Below are 19,783 nucleotides of genomic sequence, written 5' to 3' on the forward strand. Positions count from 1 at the left end.
GGCTTAAGCTGCACTGAAGAAGATTGAGGGAAAGAAAGAGCTTCTCCACAGCCACGCCAAGCTGCCAGTTATCCTCCTTTATATCCTCCAAATGTTCGTGTATTGGCAAATAAAGCTCATCTCTGTTAAACAACCACACTTACCACCTTGGCGCTGAGCCAAATGCACCCAATTCAGGGGTTTTTCCCTCCCAGCCAAAGGCCAAGGAATGGAAGCCAGGAGGTGCCACCTTGCAGCAGAAGACACCCCAGAGATGCTCTGCCAGGGTTGTGCATCAGCCCCAAAGGATCCATATCTTGCCCCAAAGGAGCCAGCGCAGTTGAAAACACACCTCAAGGGATGAGACAGTCAAATATCAGCCCCCTAAGTGCCAGATTTGAGATGCCGTTTTTCAGGGGAACCCAAAGGACTCCCCCAAAAGGATGTTCATGCTGGATGCTCACAAAGAAGGAGACGCCACAGGGAGGTGTGTGGACCTCCAGAGACAAGCAGCTTGTTCTCTAGCATTCTGGAAATGAGAGGTACATCACTGCAAAAAGCTCCAGGCACATTCCCAACATCCTTGCAGCTGGGGGGACAGCTGAGAGAAGAATCCCTCCATGGACCTGGGAAAGCAGAAAGCACCCACCTTCCAGGGCATCCTCCAAAACAGATGAGGATGCAACCAGGAGCATCTCTCCACAGTGCTCAGCAGCAGCCATCCCACGACCCCCCTCATTCCCCTCCTCCTCCAGAGCCTGCCAGCTGCGATGGCTTTAATCCCACAGGCAGCATCATCCCAATAATTTCCTCCATTTTCAATCTACTTCCCTCCATTTTCAATCCACTGATCAGGGGGCAGCCCACAAATCCCTTCATCCTGAGAGCAAAGCAATCTACTGCTTCATCTCATCCCATCTCCATTTCTTTAATCCCTGGAAACGGGACGAGGTTTGGAGCACATGAGCTGCCCTGGAGGGGCCTGTCCAGGCACTGCTGGACAGAAACATGAGAGGCTGGGGCTATTCTCATGAATGCCATCCAACTTCTCAAATCACCTGGGGCAGGACGTAGCCCCTCCCGATCCAGGCATGGGGGAACACGTCTTCTCACTCCCCCCAGCTTCCATGCTAGGGTTGTAAGGGACAGATGGGGTGCAGAACAGAAAACACATGGGGATCAAGCAAATGTGTCGGGGAGGGAGTCACAACCACCCTGGTCCCTTCAATCCCGGTTGGATCACAAATCACAATCCCAAAACCATGACTTTCACCCCGGCCATAGATGCTCTTTGGGAATGGGAGACTGATCAGAGACATGGGAAGGGAGACTCTTGCCTCTGCCTGCCCTGGAGAGGTCACCCAGTACCCCGAGGGGATTGGTCAGGATGCAGACTGACCCCATCCCTCCTTTGCCAAGCCCCCACTGGTGTGGGGCCGGAGGCGTGGGATGGGGGGATCCCACGCACACCGATGGCCCCCACAGGGCTGTGTCCCACCTGACACTGTCCCCAGCCGAAAGAAGGGGCTGCAGTGCGGTGTGTGACAGGGCTGTGTGGTGGCCGTGCCGGGCTGCTCTGTCCCCATCCCGCGTGCTGCTGGCTTTGCCCGCTCCGGCTGGCGGGGAGGAGGACAGGGCCTTCGGCATCCAGGGGTGGATCGCCAGCGCACTGAGCTCAGACCCTGACAGCAGGCTCCAAAACTGTCACTCCTGATCTGTTTTCACTTCAGCTAAACCTCAGCCCCGATTACAATCAAGGAGAGCCGCCTCTCCTCTCCCCTTCTCCCTGTGGTAGGTCCTCTGTAACCCCAGGTCTCAAGGCTGAGCCAAACCCTATCCAGGGAACGCATGAACTTGCTCCACTGGGAACTGGGGCGGCCAGAGACAGGGCTATGACTGCCCTTCTCCCCAAACCTGGCCCTAGCAGCGAGGGCACAACCACTGCGTGATTGCATCCCTGTGGGTCTCTGTCAAAACCTGTGGAGGATGCGCCACCGATATCATTGATACCACAACCTGCCTCTGCCGTGGGTGGTATCCAGCTCCAAACCTGCATCCATGGAGTGGAGGGTGCCCCCACTGCCTGCTGCCAGCTCACTGAGCAACCCCCAGATTAAATAAATAAATTATACCAGATCCCTGTGTGTGTGTGTGTGTGTGTGCGCGTGCGAACACAGCACTGGGATGGATGTGTTCAGCGGGAAGCTGGGAAAAAGCTCGGTGGATGGAGACAGCCCTCACTGACTGGGGAAGCCTTCAAATTCCCTCTCCAGCTCAGCTGGCCACAAAGCAGCTGCAGAGAACCAGCAGACTCACATCATGGGGGCTGTCACCCACCCTCACGCCGCAGGACTGGGAGGCTTGAGGGCAGAGGTGCCCCCCTGTGGGTTTGGGGACCATCCCCTGCTCTCCAAAGGCACACACGGCCAAGAGCCAGGGCTCCCAGTGCTCTGTCACCACTGGGTTGAGCTCATCCCAGTGTGCCAGGCGTGTCCCCCACACCCCCCACCAAGAGCCATGCTGCCGGCAAGGTGCCCTTTCCGCCTGCTCCTCAGCAAACAGCCATTTTCCAAGAGGGGTCCCGGAAAAAAAAACAATGATCCCCTGGGAAAAGCAATCCTGGGACCCTCCAAGCAGCATGGCTGGCTGGTACCCAGGGGAGTATCCCTCAAGTTGGGGGATAAGCAGATCCCTGTGCTGCCTGGTCCACCCCAAAAGGGAGCTGGCCACCACAGAGGGGTTTGCTTCATCCACCAGCGATCCCGACAGCACTCCTCTCCCCTCATCCCATGCTATACAGGAGCTTCTTCAATGCCATGAAGGCGTTCAAATAATGTTGGAGGCACTTATGAAGAGATTTTTCCCTCCGCCTTGACCAGCAGCCTTTTGTTCCCAACTCAAAATGACCATTTTTCTTTGGAGGAATAAACGTCCTCTTAATTCAGCAAGACTAAAAGAACATTTCCTGCAGTTATTTCCCAAGAAGAAAAATTTGCTTTTGTGTCTGAGAACACTGAAAATATTTATATAAATGAATCCCTAAAAAAAAAAAAAAGAGGGAAGTCTCAGATTCAGAGCTTTGGAAATATTACCGAGCTATTCTGGAATTCTGTATTAAGACCAAAACCCCAGCTATCAGGAAAGAATGTCTGGTTTGTTTTTTTGTTTGCTTTTTTTTTTTTTTAAATTCAGGGTTGGGTTTCTGTATCAAAATGCAGCCCAGCATCTGCCCTTGCATCTGTCAAAACAAAGGTCAATCATTTTATGGAAACTTAAACGCAATGTCCTTGAGCCGCTGTTTCTGGTTTATTTTTAAGCTGGACGTGACTTCCAATTAATAAAATCAGATTTTTTGAGATGGTTCACATTCAAATTACATTATCCTAGAAAACTCAGATTATGAGAAAAACATATCTGAGAATATTTTTCCTTTAGAATACAGAGATGACAATTTTGGGTTGATTTCAACAGCTTTTAAGTCCTCTACAACATTTGCCACTAATATTTCACTTTTCTACTTATAAAGTGATGATGAAACCAAGGAAAATGCAACAGAAACATGATGGTATCAGGAAGAATTTCGACACCCTGAGGAAAATGGGTATCTGAGGGGAAACAGAAAACAAAGCAAGCATCACAATAAAAGGGAATCCTCTCTCCAAATAAAATTTCCCCGGCAAAAGGGAAAAAACTGAATAGAAATAGGATGGAATTAAATGACGAGAATATTTATAGCATTAAAAACTAATGGACATAGAATGGAATTAGAAATATTTTTTAAAAAAATACTGGAACTAGAGTGGAATTCAAAATAAAAATATTAAAAATTTGGAAATACACTGGAACTAAAATATAGAAATACTTAAAACCAAACAAAACAAAATAACGGAAGGTAAAAATCAAATGAATCAGGGTTGTGGGTTTTATTATGTTGCCACACTAAGACACGATTAAAATCCCTGTTATTTTAGTGTCCATTTCTTGAAGGCAATTCCATTTGTGCCATTCCCATCCAAGCGCACACACAAATTACACTGTCCAAAGCCTGAGCTGCAAATCACGGAATTTAGGAACAGCTGGATATTCTGGTTAAGGAAGAGATGGATGCTTCCCTACCCAGAGAGACAATCTTTGGCACTTTACACAGGTAAAATGGAATTTAACTAAAAAAAAGCACACGCTTCGAGAACAACCATTTTGCAAAACAAATCCGCAGCAAGATTTGTCAAATTTAACTTGCAAAACAAATTCTTTTTGCAAAATTTTTTGCAAATTCTGTTTTTTTTGCAAAAACAAAACCAAAAAAAAATTTAGCAAAATAATTTCCCAACAGTATTTTGGGAATTTCTCCTAGGAGAGACTTGAGGACCAGCCGCTAACTTAAGGGAATCCCGTTGCTCGCGTGCTGATGTCTCCCATAATCCCGGCTCATGCTGCCACAGACTGAAATTTCCTCCATGAGAGATCCCCTTAAAACTGCTCTTAAGCATTCAAAGCTCTTCCAACCCACACCAAAGCCTGGGACCTGCCTCATTCCAGGATTCTTCCCTGACTTACATTGGTGTGGAAAGTTGCCCGCGGCAGGTGGTCTTCCACCAGGACAATCTTTTAAATCTCCTTACCTTTCCCAAAGAGCCGCTTTCGTGCTGCTTTGGCAGGAGGGGGATCCAGACAGATGGCCAGTCTTTTCACGTTTGGAAAGGATGAAAAATGCTACAGGGGGGGAAAAAAAAATCCCAGTGATTTTTTTTTTTCTTACTCCGCTGTTCAGCGCAGGACTCCCAACCTCATTGGCCCTGGGAGATCCACCACGTGGCACAGGATGAAGAGCACGTGACCTATTTTCTCCCAAATCCCTGGGTTTGCTGGAAAGAGGGATGCACCCACTGCTGATGTTCTTGTCATTTCATGGGCTTTGATTTATTTATTTATTTTTATCTTTTTTTTTAAAGGCCACTGAGCAAATCTGGATGCCTCAAGGCAATGAGGGCGAACCAGCCAACGCTTCCAACATGAAGGAGAAAGGATCTCAGCATGAGATCTGTGCAGCGCTGGCCATGTGCAGGGGGAAATTTGGGCATGTTCTAAAGGGTGCCTGCCCATCCAATATGGGGCCAGAGCCTCTGGGAGGGACAGGAGGGCTGTGCTAAACCCTCCATCTCAGAGGCAGCGGCACGGTGGGAAGGACCAGGATGAAGCCCTGCCTGCATGTCCCAGAGTTCAGCTGGCTCCCTGAGGGAAGGGGATGTGTTACAACTGCTCCATCACCCAGACCAGACGATCTCGTGCCCTGATGTTGCTCCTGACCCCTCCTCAGCTGTTCCCATCCTCTGCTGCCCTCCTGGCTGACGCACCAAACAACTGCTCCAAGAGATGACAATCTCCTCTTCTGGAGGCTGCTGGAACAGCTTTCTGGGAAGCTGGACCAAGAGCAGTGGAGGGAGCATGGCACACTCTGGGTGGGCACTGCCTGCTCCCACCTGCCCATGGCCATGCCAGGCCCAAAGGGTGTTTCAGTGTCCCCCCACAAACACTCACCAAGCCCAAAATGCAGCACAATTCTGAGGATTCAAAAAAAATCCTAAGACCCTATGGAGCAAAGAAAGCCAAGCCACTACTCCCGGTATCTGATTTTGACCGGTGCCGGAGGTTTCCCCTTGTCCCAGCTCTGAGCCACCACATCCCAGCTGGCCATGGTCCACAGGCCAAGCACCTCCTGTCCTTCCCTCGGCAACCAGGGCAGGCACCAGTCCTTCGGTGTCCAGGCATTCAGTCTGAGGAAGGGAAAAGGATTTCTTGGAGCCCCCAGACATCTTCATGTTTTGTCCATCAAAGCTCAAGCCGATTGGTCACAACAGTCGGAAGTTGCATTTTTCTGGCAACCCAAGTCTCCACCTGGCTGTGCCAAGCCTCAGCTGTGCCATCTTTCCATGCCAGGGATACACCTGTTCACCTGAAAGCCCTGGCCAAATCTACCTTGGGCATCTGCCCTTGGATGTCAGTTCTGCAGAGCAGCTGTCTCCAGCCACTCCATCACCCAAGGGCTCGAGCCCTTCTTATCCTTGGGTGGCACCTAAGGCTCCTTTGAGGACCAGCTGAGCTCAGTGAAACAGCCATGGCAGCCTCCAGCCCTTCCTGGTATCACCACCATGTCCCAAATCCTGGCTCTCCCTTCAGATGTGCCCCCTCCACAGCCCTGCACAGGGACAGGAAGCATGAGGAGCACAGCCCCTAATTCCAGATTCTTCCCGAGGCCAGACTCTCACTCTCACCACCCAAAACCACAAGTACAGCCATAAAAGGCCCCAAAACAGTGTAGAAAAGTGCACGGTTTCACCCAAAGCCTCTCTGGCTCAGAGGGTCATGCTCCAGCCAGACCAAGGGGCACTCAGTTCCAACAAATACACATTGATGGAGAAACTTTCCACACTAAAATCTTTAAATGCAACCTATGGCCACAGCCCAAAGCACCCAGCTCGCTGCTCGCCCCTCCTGTGTTTTCTGACGGCCATAGAGAAGAAACCTGAGCACCCTGGGACCGTAGAAGGTGTCCCTGCTCATGGGAGGGGGTTGGAGCAAGATGAGCTTTAAGATCCCTTCCAACCCAAAGCATTCCATGATGCTGTGATTCCACACACTCCTGCCCCACCTTTCAGCTCCCTCCTCCTTCCCCAGCGAAGCTAAAGCTGGCTCCGCAGTAATCTTCCCAATAATTATATAATAGAGAGGCAGGCGGATAAATTATTTCAGGCCGTTGTGCTGATAGAAAGCAAGCTGGATTAAAAGATCTGAACAAGCAATACTTAGATTAAAATGGTTTGTTATTTTCAGCTGCAGGAAAAAATCTGTTGCTAAAGTACAGACGACATGAAGCGAAAGCGCATCATCTTCTTTCCCCCCAAAACCCGACCTTTTTATGTATTAGCCAAGGCAAGTTTCCAACCACAAATCAGGTTTTGCTTCCCAAGAGGTAAAAAAATACATTTTGCCAGTTCATATGGCACTTTAGCTAAAGATTAAGAGCCCTTCAAATTGCATTGTGCCCATGTGAAGCCATTAGAGCCCTTAAATCAGGAGAATCTGTGCATGGCTCAGCAGGTGATGTCACATGCCTGTGAAAAATATGGCTCCTGGCACGATGGGCACCAACCTCTTTGCCTTGTCCTGTGCCTCCCCACAGCCCCGAGCTGATGGTAGGTGAATGCCAGGCTTACCGGCAGCGCAGAGGTGGCAGTGACAGCTGGAAGAAGCCCATCAGACAGCGGGCCAGCTCTCTACAGGAACCTATATGTTGTCCCCCTGGCCCCCAGCAAGGTCAGCAGCCCGGGGTGCTGTGCTCTGACTGATGGCTTTGGAAAGGCGTGAAGGGGAGGCAGGAACAAAAGGGGGAGAGAAGGAGCTGGCGCTGGAGGCCGAGCTCTCCGCAGGGCATGGCGCTCATCAGCCCATTTGGGATCAATGGGTGAGCTTCACTCATTCACCTTCAAGTTCAGATTGAGCAGAAGGGTCAAACTGAGAAGTGGTTTGGCACTGGCAGACACACCCCCATCAGCAGCCTGCAGCCTCATGTCACAGCTCTTTGCCTTGCTGGAATGGACAATTCCCACCCCACAGTATCTTCAGAAACAGGATTCCCACCTGAGCACATTGCTAACCCTGTAGAATCTCTATCTTCCAGCATGAGCCGTGACCACTCATCCCATCACCTGGATGGGAGATGGAGCAGCAATTTTTCCAGTGTAAAGTCCCAGAATATCATGAATTGGAAAGAATCCACAAGGATCATCGAGTCCAGCTCCTGGCCCTGCACAAGACAATGCCCAGAATCCCACCTTGTGCTCTTCCCGGTGCCTCTCCCAGCTGTAGTTTTTCTATAAAAACATCACGGTACCACACACACGGGATCAGCCTTGAGTTCCGAGGACAGAATCCCACATCCTTGAGGAGGGCTTGGACAGAGACAAGCACCAGGCTCCTCTCCCTCCTGTGGATGTGGGAGAGGGGCTGGGTCACAGACCTGGGAGAAGGGATGGGATGGTGGACAGGGAGTGTGAGAAGGCAGAAAAATTATGTCAGAGACCTTCCCAGAGGGAGATGGGAGCTATGAGATGTTGTGATGTCCACCCAAATTTAGCCTTATATTGCAGAAAAGTGTATTCACTAAAGCCAGAGAATAAAACACACTTGCTGGACAGGTGATGGCAGAAACCTCAGACCAGACATAACCAGTACCCACCACATCACCAGAGACCTCCTCACAGTTTTTCTGGCAAGTTCTATCCTTGCTGCACCTCAATGGGTCACCTGCAGCTCCTCTGGGAAACCTCTATCCCCCGATCCAAAACACACCCTCATGTTGCAGGTGCAGGCTCTTTGCTCTGGCTGGTCTCTCCCAATGTTTTCTGTGCAGAAAACAGGGATAAAAGACATTCGTAAAAGGAATGGGAGAAAAGAGAAATGGGCTTGTCTGTTGCTACAACATTGCTGCTTTATGGTGCTGTCTTCTCCCTCGGAGATGCACATCCTCCTCTCTACTAATGGAAAATGTTGCCCCGCCATCCATTCGTGCCAGTCAATGCCTGGGACAACACGATGGCCTGGGGCCACTCCGGATCTATTTTCGTCACAAAAGCAGAGTGGCTGATGAAAATCGCCCTGTCTCTGCACTTCCCAGCTTAGCTCTTGCGCTGGTTTTAATGGAATGGTCAATGCGGCAGAAAGCGGGCGGCGAGGGTGGAGACGGCGGCATTGGAGACCTGCAGGGATGCAGGAGAGAGGCCCCATCACCCTCCCTGCAGGTGCTTTACAGCCTAAGGGATCTGTAAAGAGCCCTCCTCCCAGGATTTGCCCATAGAAGGTGTGGCTGCCCCATTCCTGGGAGTGTTCTAGGCCAGGTTGGATGGGGACGGTTGAAGGTGTCCCCGTGAAACAAGATGAGCTTTAAGGCCCCTTCCAATCCGAACCATTCCAGGACTGTATGACTTGGGAAGGACCTTACCTTACCCTACAGGATGGCCTCAAGCTCCAGAGTGACTCTTGGAAGGGTCTGGCTGCACCAGAAAAGGGCATGCTGAGCGCAGGGGGGAGCCCAGCAGTCCACGGCACGAGCCTGCAGACCAGGACATGGCAGAGGTTAAGGCGTGGCACAGAGGAAAGACCAAAGCTGCTTAATGTGAACTTCAGAGAGAAATAAAGCACAGACTGGGTTGGGGGTCAGGGGAGAATGATCAAGAGCATCACCTCCAGGTTGTGTTTGGGGTAGGCAAGCAGAACTTATATCTTTCTCTACATTGCAAACAGGTTTGGGCAGACACTCAGCATCCACCAACCACAGGAAATCATCCTGTGGAGGAGGGGATCCCTGGGATGCCAGGGAGACTTCCCGGTGACTACAGCCCAGCAGTGCTCCTCTGTGGTCACCTGCCTGTGCTCGTGCCCAGCTGTGGAGCATGGGCCCTGCCTCCTGCAGAAATCCAACCACGGTGGAAAGAATTCATCACGTTTCAGCGCCATGGGTGCCGGGTGCCAGCTGGATTTTTGCTGCTGCTCCCAATAAGTTAACTGGGGCATGCACTATCCATCAATACAATCAATGGAGCAGCCTCAGCTGCTAACAAACCAAGTGCCAGAGGGCAGGAAAATCTCTCCACTGCCCAAAATATTCCCTGGGCAGCAGGGTGGCTGAGCTGAAGACCCCATGCTAGGACTTGGTGCTGCTCCTAGTGTGCTGGGCACCCTTGTGTGTTAACAGGGAAAACCTTCCTCTTCTCAGTGACTCAGCAACTTCCCCAATGACCTGGGCACTGCCCTGCCATGGGAAGGAGCCTGTCAGCGGCAGGGAAGCCCACAGGACGCCCTGAGTCAGTCTTCAGTCCTGCCGATGCTCACAGCAGCATCAGCACTAAGGTCAGAGTGGGTTGCCCAGGACTTTGTTCCTTTGGGAGCTGAAAACCTCCAAGGGTGGAGCATACACAGCCTCTCTCAGCAAGCAGCTGTCCTCAGAATTTTATTTTTTTTTTCTCTCAAATAGTTCTCTCCATGTCTTCCAAGGTGGTGGTTACATCCCCAGGCGGTGTCACCTGCAAGCAGCACAGGTCCCAGGATGGACTCTGAGGGACTTCCCTGCCCTCCACTGAGCCCACCCAAGCCAGATAAATTCTAAGTTCCAGTAACTGCTGCAATTGCAACATCCAGTCCCATGGGCTCTGGCCAAAGCTAAAAAACCGGAAAGAATGGAAACCCCAAACTGTGACTCACCTTTGGAGGACCCGCAGGGACAGGGTGGGGATCGTGGAGCTGGTGGTCAGCAGTGCAGGAGGCAGGGAAGGATCTGGAAGACAGTACATCTCAGCACCCTGAGGAGCCCAGGCAGCACCCCCACTTGGAATCCACAGAGCATCCTCCCAGCCCTGCTGCCATGGCCGAGGGCAACACAGGGAACAGGGAAGCCCAGGGGCAAGTCAGAGGGGTCCTTGATAATTGTTTTACTCCAATCAGTGCCAATTGCTGGTGATTGATTCCAGGATTGATAGTAAGAAGGGAAAATCCTCATCATGGCCCCAGTCTCATCAACATACCCATGAAAAGGGAGCTCAGGCAAGGATTTAGGTATGCTGGAAGGACAAGGGGCTGCAAGGAAACTCCAATCCTTCTTCCCAGAGCCAGTGTGAGCACAAATCATCAACCCACACCCCACAGATTTGTGGGGGAAGAGACTTGCTCTCATCTTCCAGGTCCTAGGTTTGAGTTTATCCCAAGGCAAGGCTTAGCATCCAGGGAACACAGCATTAAGGAACTTGTTAGCAGTTTTCTTAAACAAAAATGGGTCGATCTCTCAGCAGCTCTGCTCCTTGTTATGTCCCACCCCTTCCACCACAAAGCTGCAGGTGAGATCCCAGCCACGACCTTGTGCTCCTGTAGCAGGCACCAGTGCACGCCGGAGATGTCCTCTGCCATCAGGGTACAGGTCACCTCCAGGTACACCCATGCCTGTTTGTACCACAGGATTGGTGCCGTGCTGGGACAGCTTCAGCTCCAGCACAGGTAAAAGTGAACCTCAAGCAACCCAAAAGCAGCCTCCAGGCAGAAACCTCAGCACTGCAAAGGACATCTTGGCTGCTTTAAGCACCTTCTGACAGCTCCAGTGGGGTTGTTTCCAGAAGATTCTGCTGGGCACAGCCATCCAGCACCTGCCACATCACACCACAGCGGTTCCTTCCTCATCATTGACCAGTCCAAGGCACTCAGGAATTGCCTTAAAAGGCATCATGAGATGGACAAGAAACATTTGGGCTGCTGGGGGACTATCACCCTCACCGTCATCTCCCGAATCCTCTCTTCAGCACGGCCAAAGTCCCTGCACCTCATGGCTGCCCCGACAGTACAAGCAAAGGAGACAATTAAACTTCTTTCCTGGCTGAAGTGAAGCATGCACTGGTGCCAAGAGGCACCAGTAAGCTTCTCCCACCAAAAGCTTACCAGCTCCTGATCCGTGGCAGTGAAGAGCATGGCTCTACTCCTGCATGGCCAGTTTGACTACTAGCTCTCGTGGACAATGTCCCATCAGGAAATTTCAGGAATGTTCAGAAATTCAGGTCAGGAATGTTCACAAGGATCACTCAGGATGCTGAAGGAGTCATTTTTGAACAGCAGAGTGCCCAGATCCCACCTATTGTTCCCACATAAAAGCACCTGAGGATGCAACGAATTCCAGTGCATCCATGTGGCCAATCCCAAAAATCAGCCTCTGGAGACTACAGCATGTCACTGTCCTTAACTCATCCCAATGAGGCCACAGGGACCCAAGGGCTGGGCAGCACCCACAGCTTGATGGCCCCACCTGCACCAGACCCCTCAGCCACCTCATTCCAGGGGGCTCAAACTTTAGTCTGTGATAGGAATGGAGGATACACATGGGACAAACCTGAACAAATCTGGTCCAAAGAGGAGGCATCAGCAGGATGCCAAGGGGAAAGAGCTGAGGGTGGCTCCTTGCTCATGCCCAGCCTCCAAGGTGAGCTGGTGTTACTTCCATGTGGGAGCAGTCCCTGTGCCTGGTCCCGCAGGGCTGTGAAAACTCCCTGTTTCTGCTCAGGCAGGGAAGGATGCCCTATCCTACCACCCCAAATGTCACATCCCCTACTCCATACCACTCCCCTTTCCCAAAAATACCAAAGCCTGCTGCAACACCCACCCTGCCTCTCCTGCCAACTCAGGACTTCAGTTTCCCCTCACAGGTGAGTTCCTGGCTGTTTGTGACCATCAGAAACCTTCCTTGAGATGTTCGGGACCACGGGGCACCTGTGTGAGGTCCAACCTCTGCAGAGAGCATGGAGAGCTTGGATAGGTCCTCTGGCTTTGCCATGACCCTCCAGGGAAAAGTCAAGGTCTTTTAGAAGACACGTTACGCAGTGGTGAGGGAGGGATGGGATGGGGACGGGAATAGCTGGGATGGGATGAGATGGGATGGGATGGGGATGAGACAGGACATGATGGAATGAAATGGATGGGATGGGGTAGGATAGGATGGGATGGAATGAGATGAGATGGAATTGGGGATGGGATGTTCTCCTACTATACCACCAAACCCTGATCTATAGTACACCCCACAGACAGGAATGTCAGCGAGATGGCTCCACCTACATTGATCCCCAGGCTGCCAGCCCCCTTTGTGCTGGTGGGAATTCCCTCCACTGAGGATGCAGCAGACCCCATATTGCCAGGATCCACTTCGTTCCAGGATTCTGGGTGCCGCGGCTCCCCGCACAGGGAGAGAGGGATCCTCCCCTGACCTGTGTTCCCATCATCCGCCTGCCCGGGTGCTCCACACAGACAGAGACAATGATTTTAATGTCCCAGTGAACAAGCTGTCAGGATGCATCAGCTTCAAAGGGCAATCTTCAGAGCTGCCTTCTCCTCGCAGGCACTGCCTGGGCGAGGAAAACCAATTCCAGCTCCCCGCGTGCACACACACACACACCGTGTCACCGGTGCCTGTGATTTTCCAGCCTTTTAACTAAAAATCCTTGCAAACCCCGCTGATAAGGAGGGGGAGGCAGCGTGCCCAGGGTGGGGGTCGGCGGGGAGGTGCCTCTGGGCTGGCAGAGCCGCTGACGTGATGGGACCCGAGTGCTGCAGAGCAGCCAGGAGCCTGGGCAGGGATGAGCTGAGAAAAGCTGTGAGCAGAGCTGACATCTGCCCCCTGGGCGCGTACCTAATGAGCAGAGACGTTGTCCATTTGCGGAGAAGAGGGAAAGTTGAAAGATTTCCGAGCTGACACCTGGCAGCCTCCATTGGTGCCCCTGACCAAAGAGCGGGGGAAGGAGAAGGGCAGTGTAGGGGCTGGAGCCGCTCACCCCCGGGCTCTGCAGGGCTGGGTGACCTGGATGGCCGCGGGGTTGACATTTCAGCAGCTCACCCGTGCTGCCCAAATCTCCCCTGCTTGTGATTTTCTGCCACCTTAGAAGAGAAACTGGTGCTATCAGGGAGCTAGGGGGGTGTGTCTGGGAGGGTCCCATGTTGCCCCATACCCCAGGAAGAGGCAGCGGCATGGCAGAGAGCACGTTCCTGGGTCCAGCAGCACACCAGACGTGCTCCAGGCTGGGATCTAGGCACGGGCAAAGGCTCCTTGTGTCCCCTGGTCTCCACATCCCAGGAGTAGGGTGGCACTCAGCAATGCTCCAGCCCCCAGTGTCACCCAGCGGCCCCCTGACGCTTCCACAAACCTAGTTCTGTCAGTCCCCATAAATCCAGCCTCCCTAAGCCCACTTGTCACAAGCTCTTTCCTAACTTACCCTACCTCCAGCTTCTTCCCTACCCACCACCTTCCACTGGTGATGAGACAGGAGCGATGGAGCAGGAGAAGGGAGAGGCCTCTATCGCCCCGATCACCTCCCAGTTTTCCCCTCAGGAAAACCTGGCTCTAAAAGTACATGTGAGCCCCCATGATGCCCCGCAAATCCCACAGGGAGATGCTCTTCTTCCCACCTGCCTGCCTGCTTTCCCAAAGGCCAAGTGGATTTACAGGCAAATCATCTCCCTGCAACTATCCTGGCTCAAAGGGGAGATCCTGGAGCATCCTCAAGGCTTTCCCCCAGCCTAAAAAGCAGCTTAAAAACACTGCCATTGCTCCAAATGGTTTTCACCAGCTCCATGAACAAACAGTCTCGGGTCTAAACCCCATTACAAGCATGACTTTCACCTGCCTGGCTTCTTTCCAACCAATATAGCCAGAAACACCCAAAAGAAGGCTGCAGCCCTTTCACTGGGATGCTTGGGAGTGCAAACAGCAGCTGGGCTCAGGCTGCTCCTCCCTGGCATCCACTGATCTGCTGGGCTCAGGCAGATGGAGCAGCCACAAATCCCCCTGTAAGCCTGGGAAGGGACTAATCTCCCAGAGGACAAATCAGTTGGCATGGGGGGGAAGCTCAACATTCCAGATTTTCCTCCCTCCTCTGGCAAACCCAGCAGCACCCAGAATACCCAGAGGGATCACAGCACCCCCGAGGGCAGAGGTGGCACCAGGAGTTTGGATACCTGGTGGAGACCCAGTCTGGGGACAAGCAGACATTTAGGTCACAGCCAGCTAAGCCTTTCATGCCCTGTGCAGGGAGATGTGGCAGCTGGCTTCTCTGTAGGGAAAACCACATCTGGTGACCTCTTAAAACATCCAAAAATGCTCCCCAGCCATGAAGGACTGAGGCTTCTTCAAGACTGAGAGGTCCTTGGTGGGTGCGGGAAGCCGGAGGAGCAGCCACTGGGATGAGGTGGATTACCCACAGTGGAATCCCTGGGTCTTCCTCACAGTTGGAGGAAGATTAGGTCCACTGGAGCGGGTTAGTCCAGGTCCAGAGGACAAGATCTGGAGAGCCAAACAAACTCTCTCCAAAACACAGACATCCCCAGGACTGGGAATGATAACATGCTGATGTCAAAGCCCCACAGCAGATCCCACCATGGACATCACCCCCAGCCACGCTCACCTCACCTTCAGAAAGGCGTTTCTGCCCCAAAGACCCCAAACCAGAGGTCAGCCCAAGGAGACACAGCCCGGTCCTGCTCCCGGGGCCATCCACAAGTAGCTAACCCTCTCCAACTCATTTTTCTTCTGCTCCAGAGGCCACAGAAAGTGAGAAGGTCAGCCAATTTCATGCCACCCTTCATTCTTCTGGGTTGTGTTTTTTATCCTCTCCTCCCTTCTCTCTTGCATCCCCTCTTTCCTTGCCTAAGGGCTGGAAAACTCCTCCTGTGTGCTTGCAAGGGACAAATGTGTCGCCAGATATTGTCAGCCCTCCTCAGAAAACTCCAAGGCAGGAGAGCTCATGAGGACAGGCACAAGAGCACTCAGAAATGCTTGGAGGGAGGAGGCTGTAGCCCAGGGAGAAGATGGAAAAGGTACAGGCTGGGATTTGCGGCATCTGCGTTTGCACCTCGGATGGAGGATTATGGATGGCCAGCAGAGCCCAGGGAAGTCCTGATGAGGTGTGACACCCACTGTAGTACAGCATCAGTGCCACCTCTCTGGGTGCCACCGCACATCCAAAGGAATGGCCTGGGACAGAGGGTGAGCCATCGGTGTGTCCCTGGGGACCACAGCCACTCAAGCTATGCAGTCAAAACAGGCAATTTCAAGTCCCTCACTAATCCATCCCCATGCCCTGGAGGAGAGATTTGGGGAAAATCCCAAAATTTCTCTGAGGGAACCCCAGAAAAACCTGTTTTCCAGGTGGGGAAACTGCGTCACAGAGGAAACCACCATGGACAGGCTTGCCTGCCCCATAGACCCACACTGTCCCAGAGGAGGGCTTCATTTCCCAGATACCCTGGGCTCATGCCATCACGCCCTACCTTCATGTTATTAGTCCCATAAAAGCCTTTAAATAGGAATTGTTTCCATATTTTAAGGAAAGCTTAGAGGCACAGAGTGAGTGAGCATCTCTGCAGGTCTCTGGCCCAGCTCCTGGCCCGAGGAGGGTCACTCCAGGCATGGATTTGGCTGCCTGGAATGAAATGACTCCATTCTGAAACCTCAAAACTTTTTCCAAGCCCTCCATTTTCTGCCTGCACACAAGGAGATGTTCCCTGGATGCCCTCACTCACTGCCGTCATTAGAAGGCCTCATTTTTATCCTTTTCAGAGCACAATGGGCAGCAGGGAGCCCACCATAGATCATCACCTGGATAAAAGGGGACCACTCCATGATGGTGCCCACCGTGATGATGTCCCCATGCCTATGGTTGTGACCCCATGCTCACAGCAGGGTCCAGCCTGGAATGGCCACCAGCCTGAGTGACCTGTGCCAGTGGGGAACATGCCACCATCACCCCAGGGGTCCCCTGGGCAGCCCCAGGCCTGTGGTGGGGCCATTCCTGCCTCCTCACCTCCAGAGTGGGTTGTAGGCACAGCACAAGGTGGAGGCACATCTGGCAGCGCTGGGAGGGTGGAGCTGCAGCTGGATGCTTGGCTCCTTCCCTGCGGAATAAAGGGATGAGAGTCAGTTACGGCAAAGGGCAAAGCATCCTTCAAACAATGTGCCCCCCACAGCAGCCCCCCATCCTGGGGACACCCACACAACCGTTTGAACCCATGCCAGAGACTGTCACCACCACAATTCCCGCAGGGCAAGCAAGTCCTAGATGCAGCTTTCCCCAGCTCAGCTGACCAGAGTCCTCTAAGGCATAATCAGAGGTCTCCAGTGCGCTTGGATTTTCAGGAAATCATCACCTTGTGCTGGTAAAGTAGGGATAGGAGGGTTTGCTCCTTGGTGGCAGAGATGCATGAGTCATCCTCCAGCCTGATGCCCTTGAAACAGAGCCAAAAAAGCTTTTAGCCAAAGTAGCCAGCAATAGGATACCAGAGCTGGAGCTCCAGGATTAACCCTTTCCTGGCAGAGGCTGGCTGGCTGCCCTCCTGTGCAGATCCTTTCCCCTCCTTTGCTCAGTGCTGGATTTTCCCACTGTGTGCACCCACTAGTTTGGTGGACATGATGCCAACACCACCCTAGCAAAGGCAGGGAGGGGGATGTGCCATAAGACCCCAGTGATGGGCTGCTGCCAGACCAGATGGGTCTCCCCAGGCCACTCATATGGGGAACGGCATTTCTCTCCCACATGTCCCACCACAAAGCCTGCCCAGCAAACAGAACAATGTTTGTGGTCCAGAAAAGGGAAAACACATCTCATAAAAATAAGGTGGAAAATTTAAGGCTCTTCATTTTGCTGTTTTGGGGGGAAGGCTCTTGATTCCTGCACCTCCAAGTCCTTGTTTCATTTAGGAACCCACCACCCATCGGTAGCTTCAACAGGATCCTCATTGTTTGGTGTGCCAAGACTTGTTGGGCTCTCCCCAAAACAGAGGTAAACAGCCTGCTGGAGAATCCCATCCCTCCTTGACAAAAAACAGACCCTTGGGGACAGGTGGAATTTCTGTGTTAAAAGGAGGTCTGCCTCCCTGCAGACAGGCAGAGAAGTGCCAGCACCCAGTTTTCCTGCCAACCTGATGACATTGGACCTATTCCTGCAGTGTGGAAAGATGGGAGCTTCAAACCATGGCCGTGGCAATGGGCACGAGCACCACTGAGCTGGGACAGGGAAAGAGGATGGAGGATGATGCTCCTTGCCCAGGGCTGGGAGTGAAGGGTCCACCCGGGAGTGGCTGCAGCAGCACAGCCTTGCTGTACAGGGCCTCAAAACAAGCCCAGCCTCTCCTGCGACCATCAAAAAGAGAAGGGAAAGGTGCTGGGGATGATACTGGTACCCACTTACTTTGGCTGGAGCCTCCTGCCACAGCCCCACAGATCCAAGCATTGCCCAACCGACCCTAGCAGTCTGGCAGCTCTTTGGTATCTGCATGGACCTGCCCAGGGCATTTAAAGTGAGCTCAGACAGGGATTTCCCTCTCACATCCTCCCACAGGCCGCTATAGAATGCTCCTTGAAAGCATGGATTAGGTCACGGAGATTTTGAGTGGCTTCTTCACCTTCCGCAGGGTTCTCTATGCCCAGTTTGCTTCCTTACAGTCTGTAGCAGGGGCTACTGAGCGTCCCCTCCACCCTGAGGCCCCCCTGCACCCCTGCCAGCCCACCCCAGACCCCAGGTGCAGTGTCCTGTATCCCCCACCAGGATCACCCGCTCCCTCATACTGCATCCCTCAGGATGCACCAACGCTCTCTGCTCTCCCAAGGATGGGCAGCAGGAACTGTCCAGGCCTGGAAAGCCTGGAACACCCGATCCGTACCAGCAGCGGGCATTCCCCCACACCCCCAGCACCAGGGGCACCATGGCCCCAGGCTGCCCCATCTGTCCTGGCTGCCTACAGCAATGGGGGAATCCCTGCAGCGATTCCCAGGTGGCCATGCAGCATCCGCATGGGGTGGGGATGCTCTGCAGCGCAGCGCGTGCTGGAGGATGCTGCACCGGCCGGGCTGCTGCATGTACCCCTCCCCAGGATGGGTCTCACCCAGCCCCTGGGAGGATCTGCTGAAAGGAGGTGGGCAATAAACGCTGCCCCAGGAGCCAGAGCTGAATAAACTCACCCCTCCTGAGCCTGCTCCATGTGATGAGAGGTGGTGGCTCCAGTGGGGAGCAACCCCGGCGCAGGGCACCCACTGCTCCCTTGAGGCACATGCTGAAGAACCAGCTCAGTGACTGAGTGGGTGGCAGCCCTGCCTGTGGCAGGGGGTTAAAATTAGGTGGTCTCTAAAGTCCCTTCCAACACAAAACGTTCTGTGATTCTGTGATGATTCTGATTTCGGAGGAAGGACAGAAAAGCTCTGCCTGGGGAAATGGGCTCCCAGGAGTTATCTACCCAGCTACAGGGGAAGTTTGGAGGCCTGGGACTCCTTTTATCCCCCCTCAGCAGTGATGCTGAGGCTGTGTTTGAACTCCTTGGTGACCACCACACCTTGAGCATGGGCTCATAAATGACCACCAGCCTAACACTCGTGAGACCCCATGGGCGCTGGCACCCAAAAACCAGCAGCCAGGGCTCAGAAACACACTGTGGGACCCCCCGGGATGTTCCCACCCAAAACCATGCAGCATCCCTGCCGTCACCTATCCCCATGTCCCCATGCACATTTCTCCCTGCAGTGGGGGGGGGGGGGGAGGGTCAGAAAGCCGCCCCCCTTGGAGACCCCCACTTTTCCCCAAGCGGGGACAGCACTTCGGGATTGTTTCAGCAGAGCCCAGGAGCCTCCCAAAGCTGGGAGCCAGGGACAGAGAACTCCCAGCAGCCTGGCAGAGCTGCCCAGCCGGGAAGGTGGCAGCACACGGGGGCATCTCCTGGGGACAGGGGGAACACGGGGACAGGGTCGGTGGGTGCGCGCCCTCCCCTCCCCGGAGTGATGCCGCACCGGGAGCCGCCTCGCCCCGACGCTGCCGCCACCACACCCATCCGCGTCCCCGCACGGGGACCCTCCAGCCCGGCTCCAGGTGCCGGGGTGCCCCCGCGGGACCGGGAGCGCCGTCCCGGGCCTCCCACGCCCAGAACACACTCCCCAGAGAAGGCAAAGCCCTACCTGTGTCCGGACGGACGGAGGGACGGCTGGGGCAGGGCGAGGGAGCGGCAGGGCTGAGTCAGGGGCGGTGGCAGCCGGAGCCGAGCGGGAGCGCCCGGCACTGCTCGCCACCCCCCCCGGCTCTGCCCAGCCCGCCGACTTCCTGCCCCTGCCCCGTCCCTTCCCGTCCCAGACCCAGTCCCTGCCCCTGCTCCTGTCTCTAAACCTGCTCCTCCCCTGACCCAACTCCTCCTCTAGCCCGTGCTCCTGCCCCAGCCCCTCCACTGCCCTCTCTCTAACACAGCCCCT

The 19,783-nt window shown here is 53.7% G+C and overlaps 1 protein-coding gene across 8 annotated transcripts in view; it reads right to left on the reverse strand.

The window, feature by feature from the left end:
- The window catches only part of PCBP3 (poly(rC) binding protein 3), a 52,285-nt gene extending 35,562 nt beyond the window's left edge, over nucleotides 1–16,723 (reverse strand). For 2 of the 8 annotated variants that reach the window (XM_066189333.1, XM_066189332.1), the window contains exons 1-2: nucleotides 16,702–16,720; nucleotides 16,359–16,449 (exon numbers count right to left, since the gene is read on the reverse strand). In XM_066189333.1, coding sequence (XP_066045430.1) covers nucleotides 16,359–16,400 — 42 coding nt within the window. In that variant the 5' untranslated portion in view covers nucleotides 16,401–16,449; nucleotides 16,702–16,720. Of the gene's footprint in view, nucleotides 1–4,601; nucleotides 4,693–8,977; nucleotides 9,065–16,358; nucleotides 16,450–16,701 lie in introns of those variants that run through there. The other 6 variants (XM_066189341.1, XM_066189327.1, XM_066189337.1 and 3 more) reach the window with 6 other exon arrangements.
- Nucleotides 16,724–19,783: the final 3,060 nt, after the last annotated feature.

The sequence above is a fragment of the Chamaea fasciata genome, unplaced genomic scaffold, assembly GCF_029207755.1.
Source record: "Chamaea fasciata isolate MVZ Bird 193981 ecotype frontalis unplaced genomic scaffold, bChaFas1.0.hap1 SCAF_8, whole genome shotgun sequence".
NCBI classification, from domain to species: domain Eukaryota; kingdom Metazoa; phylum Chordata; class Aves; order Passeriformes; family Sylviidae; genus Chamaea; species Chamaea fasciata.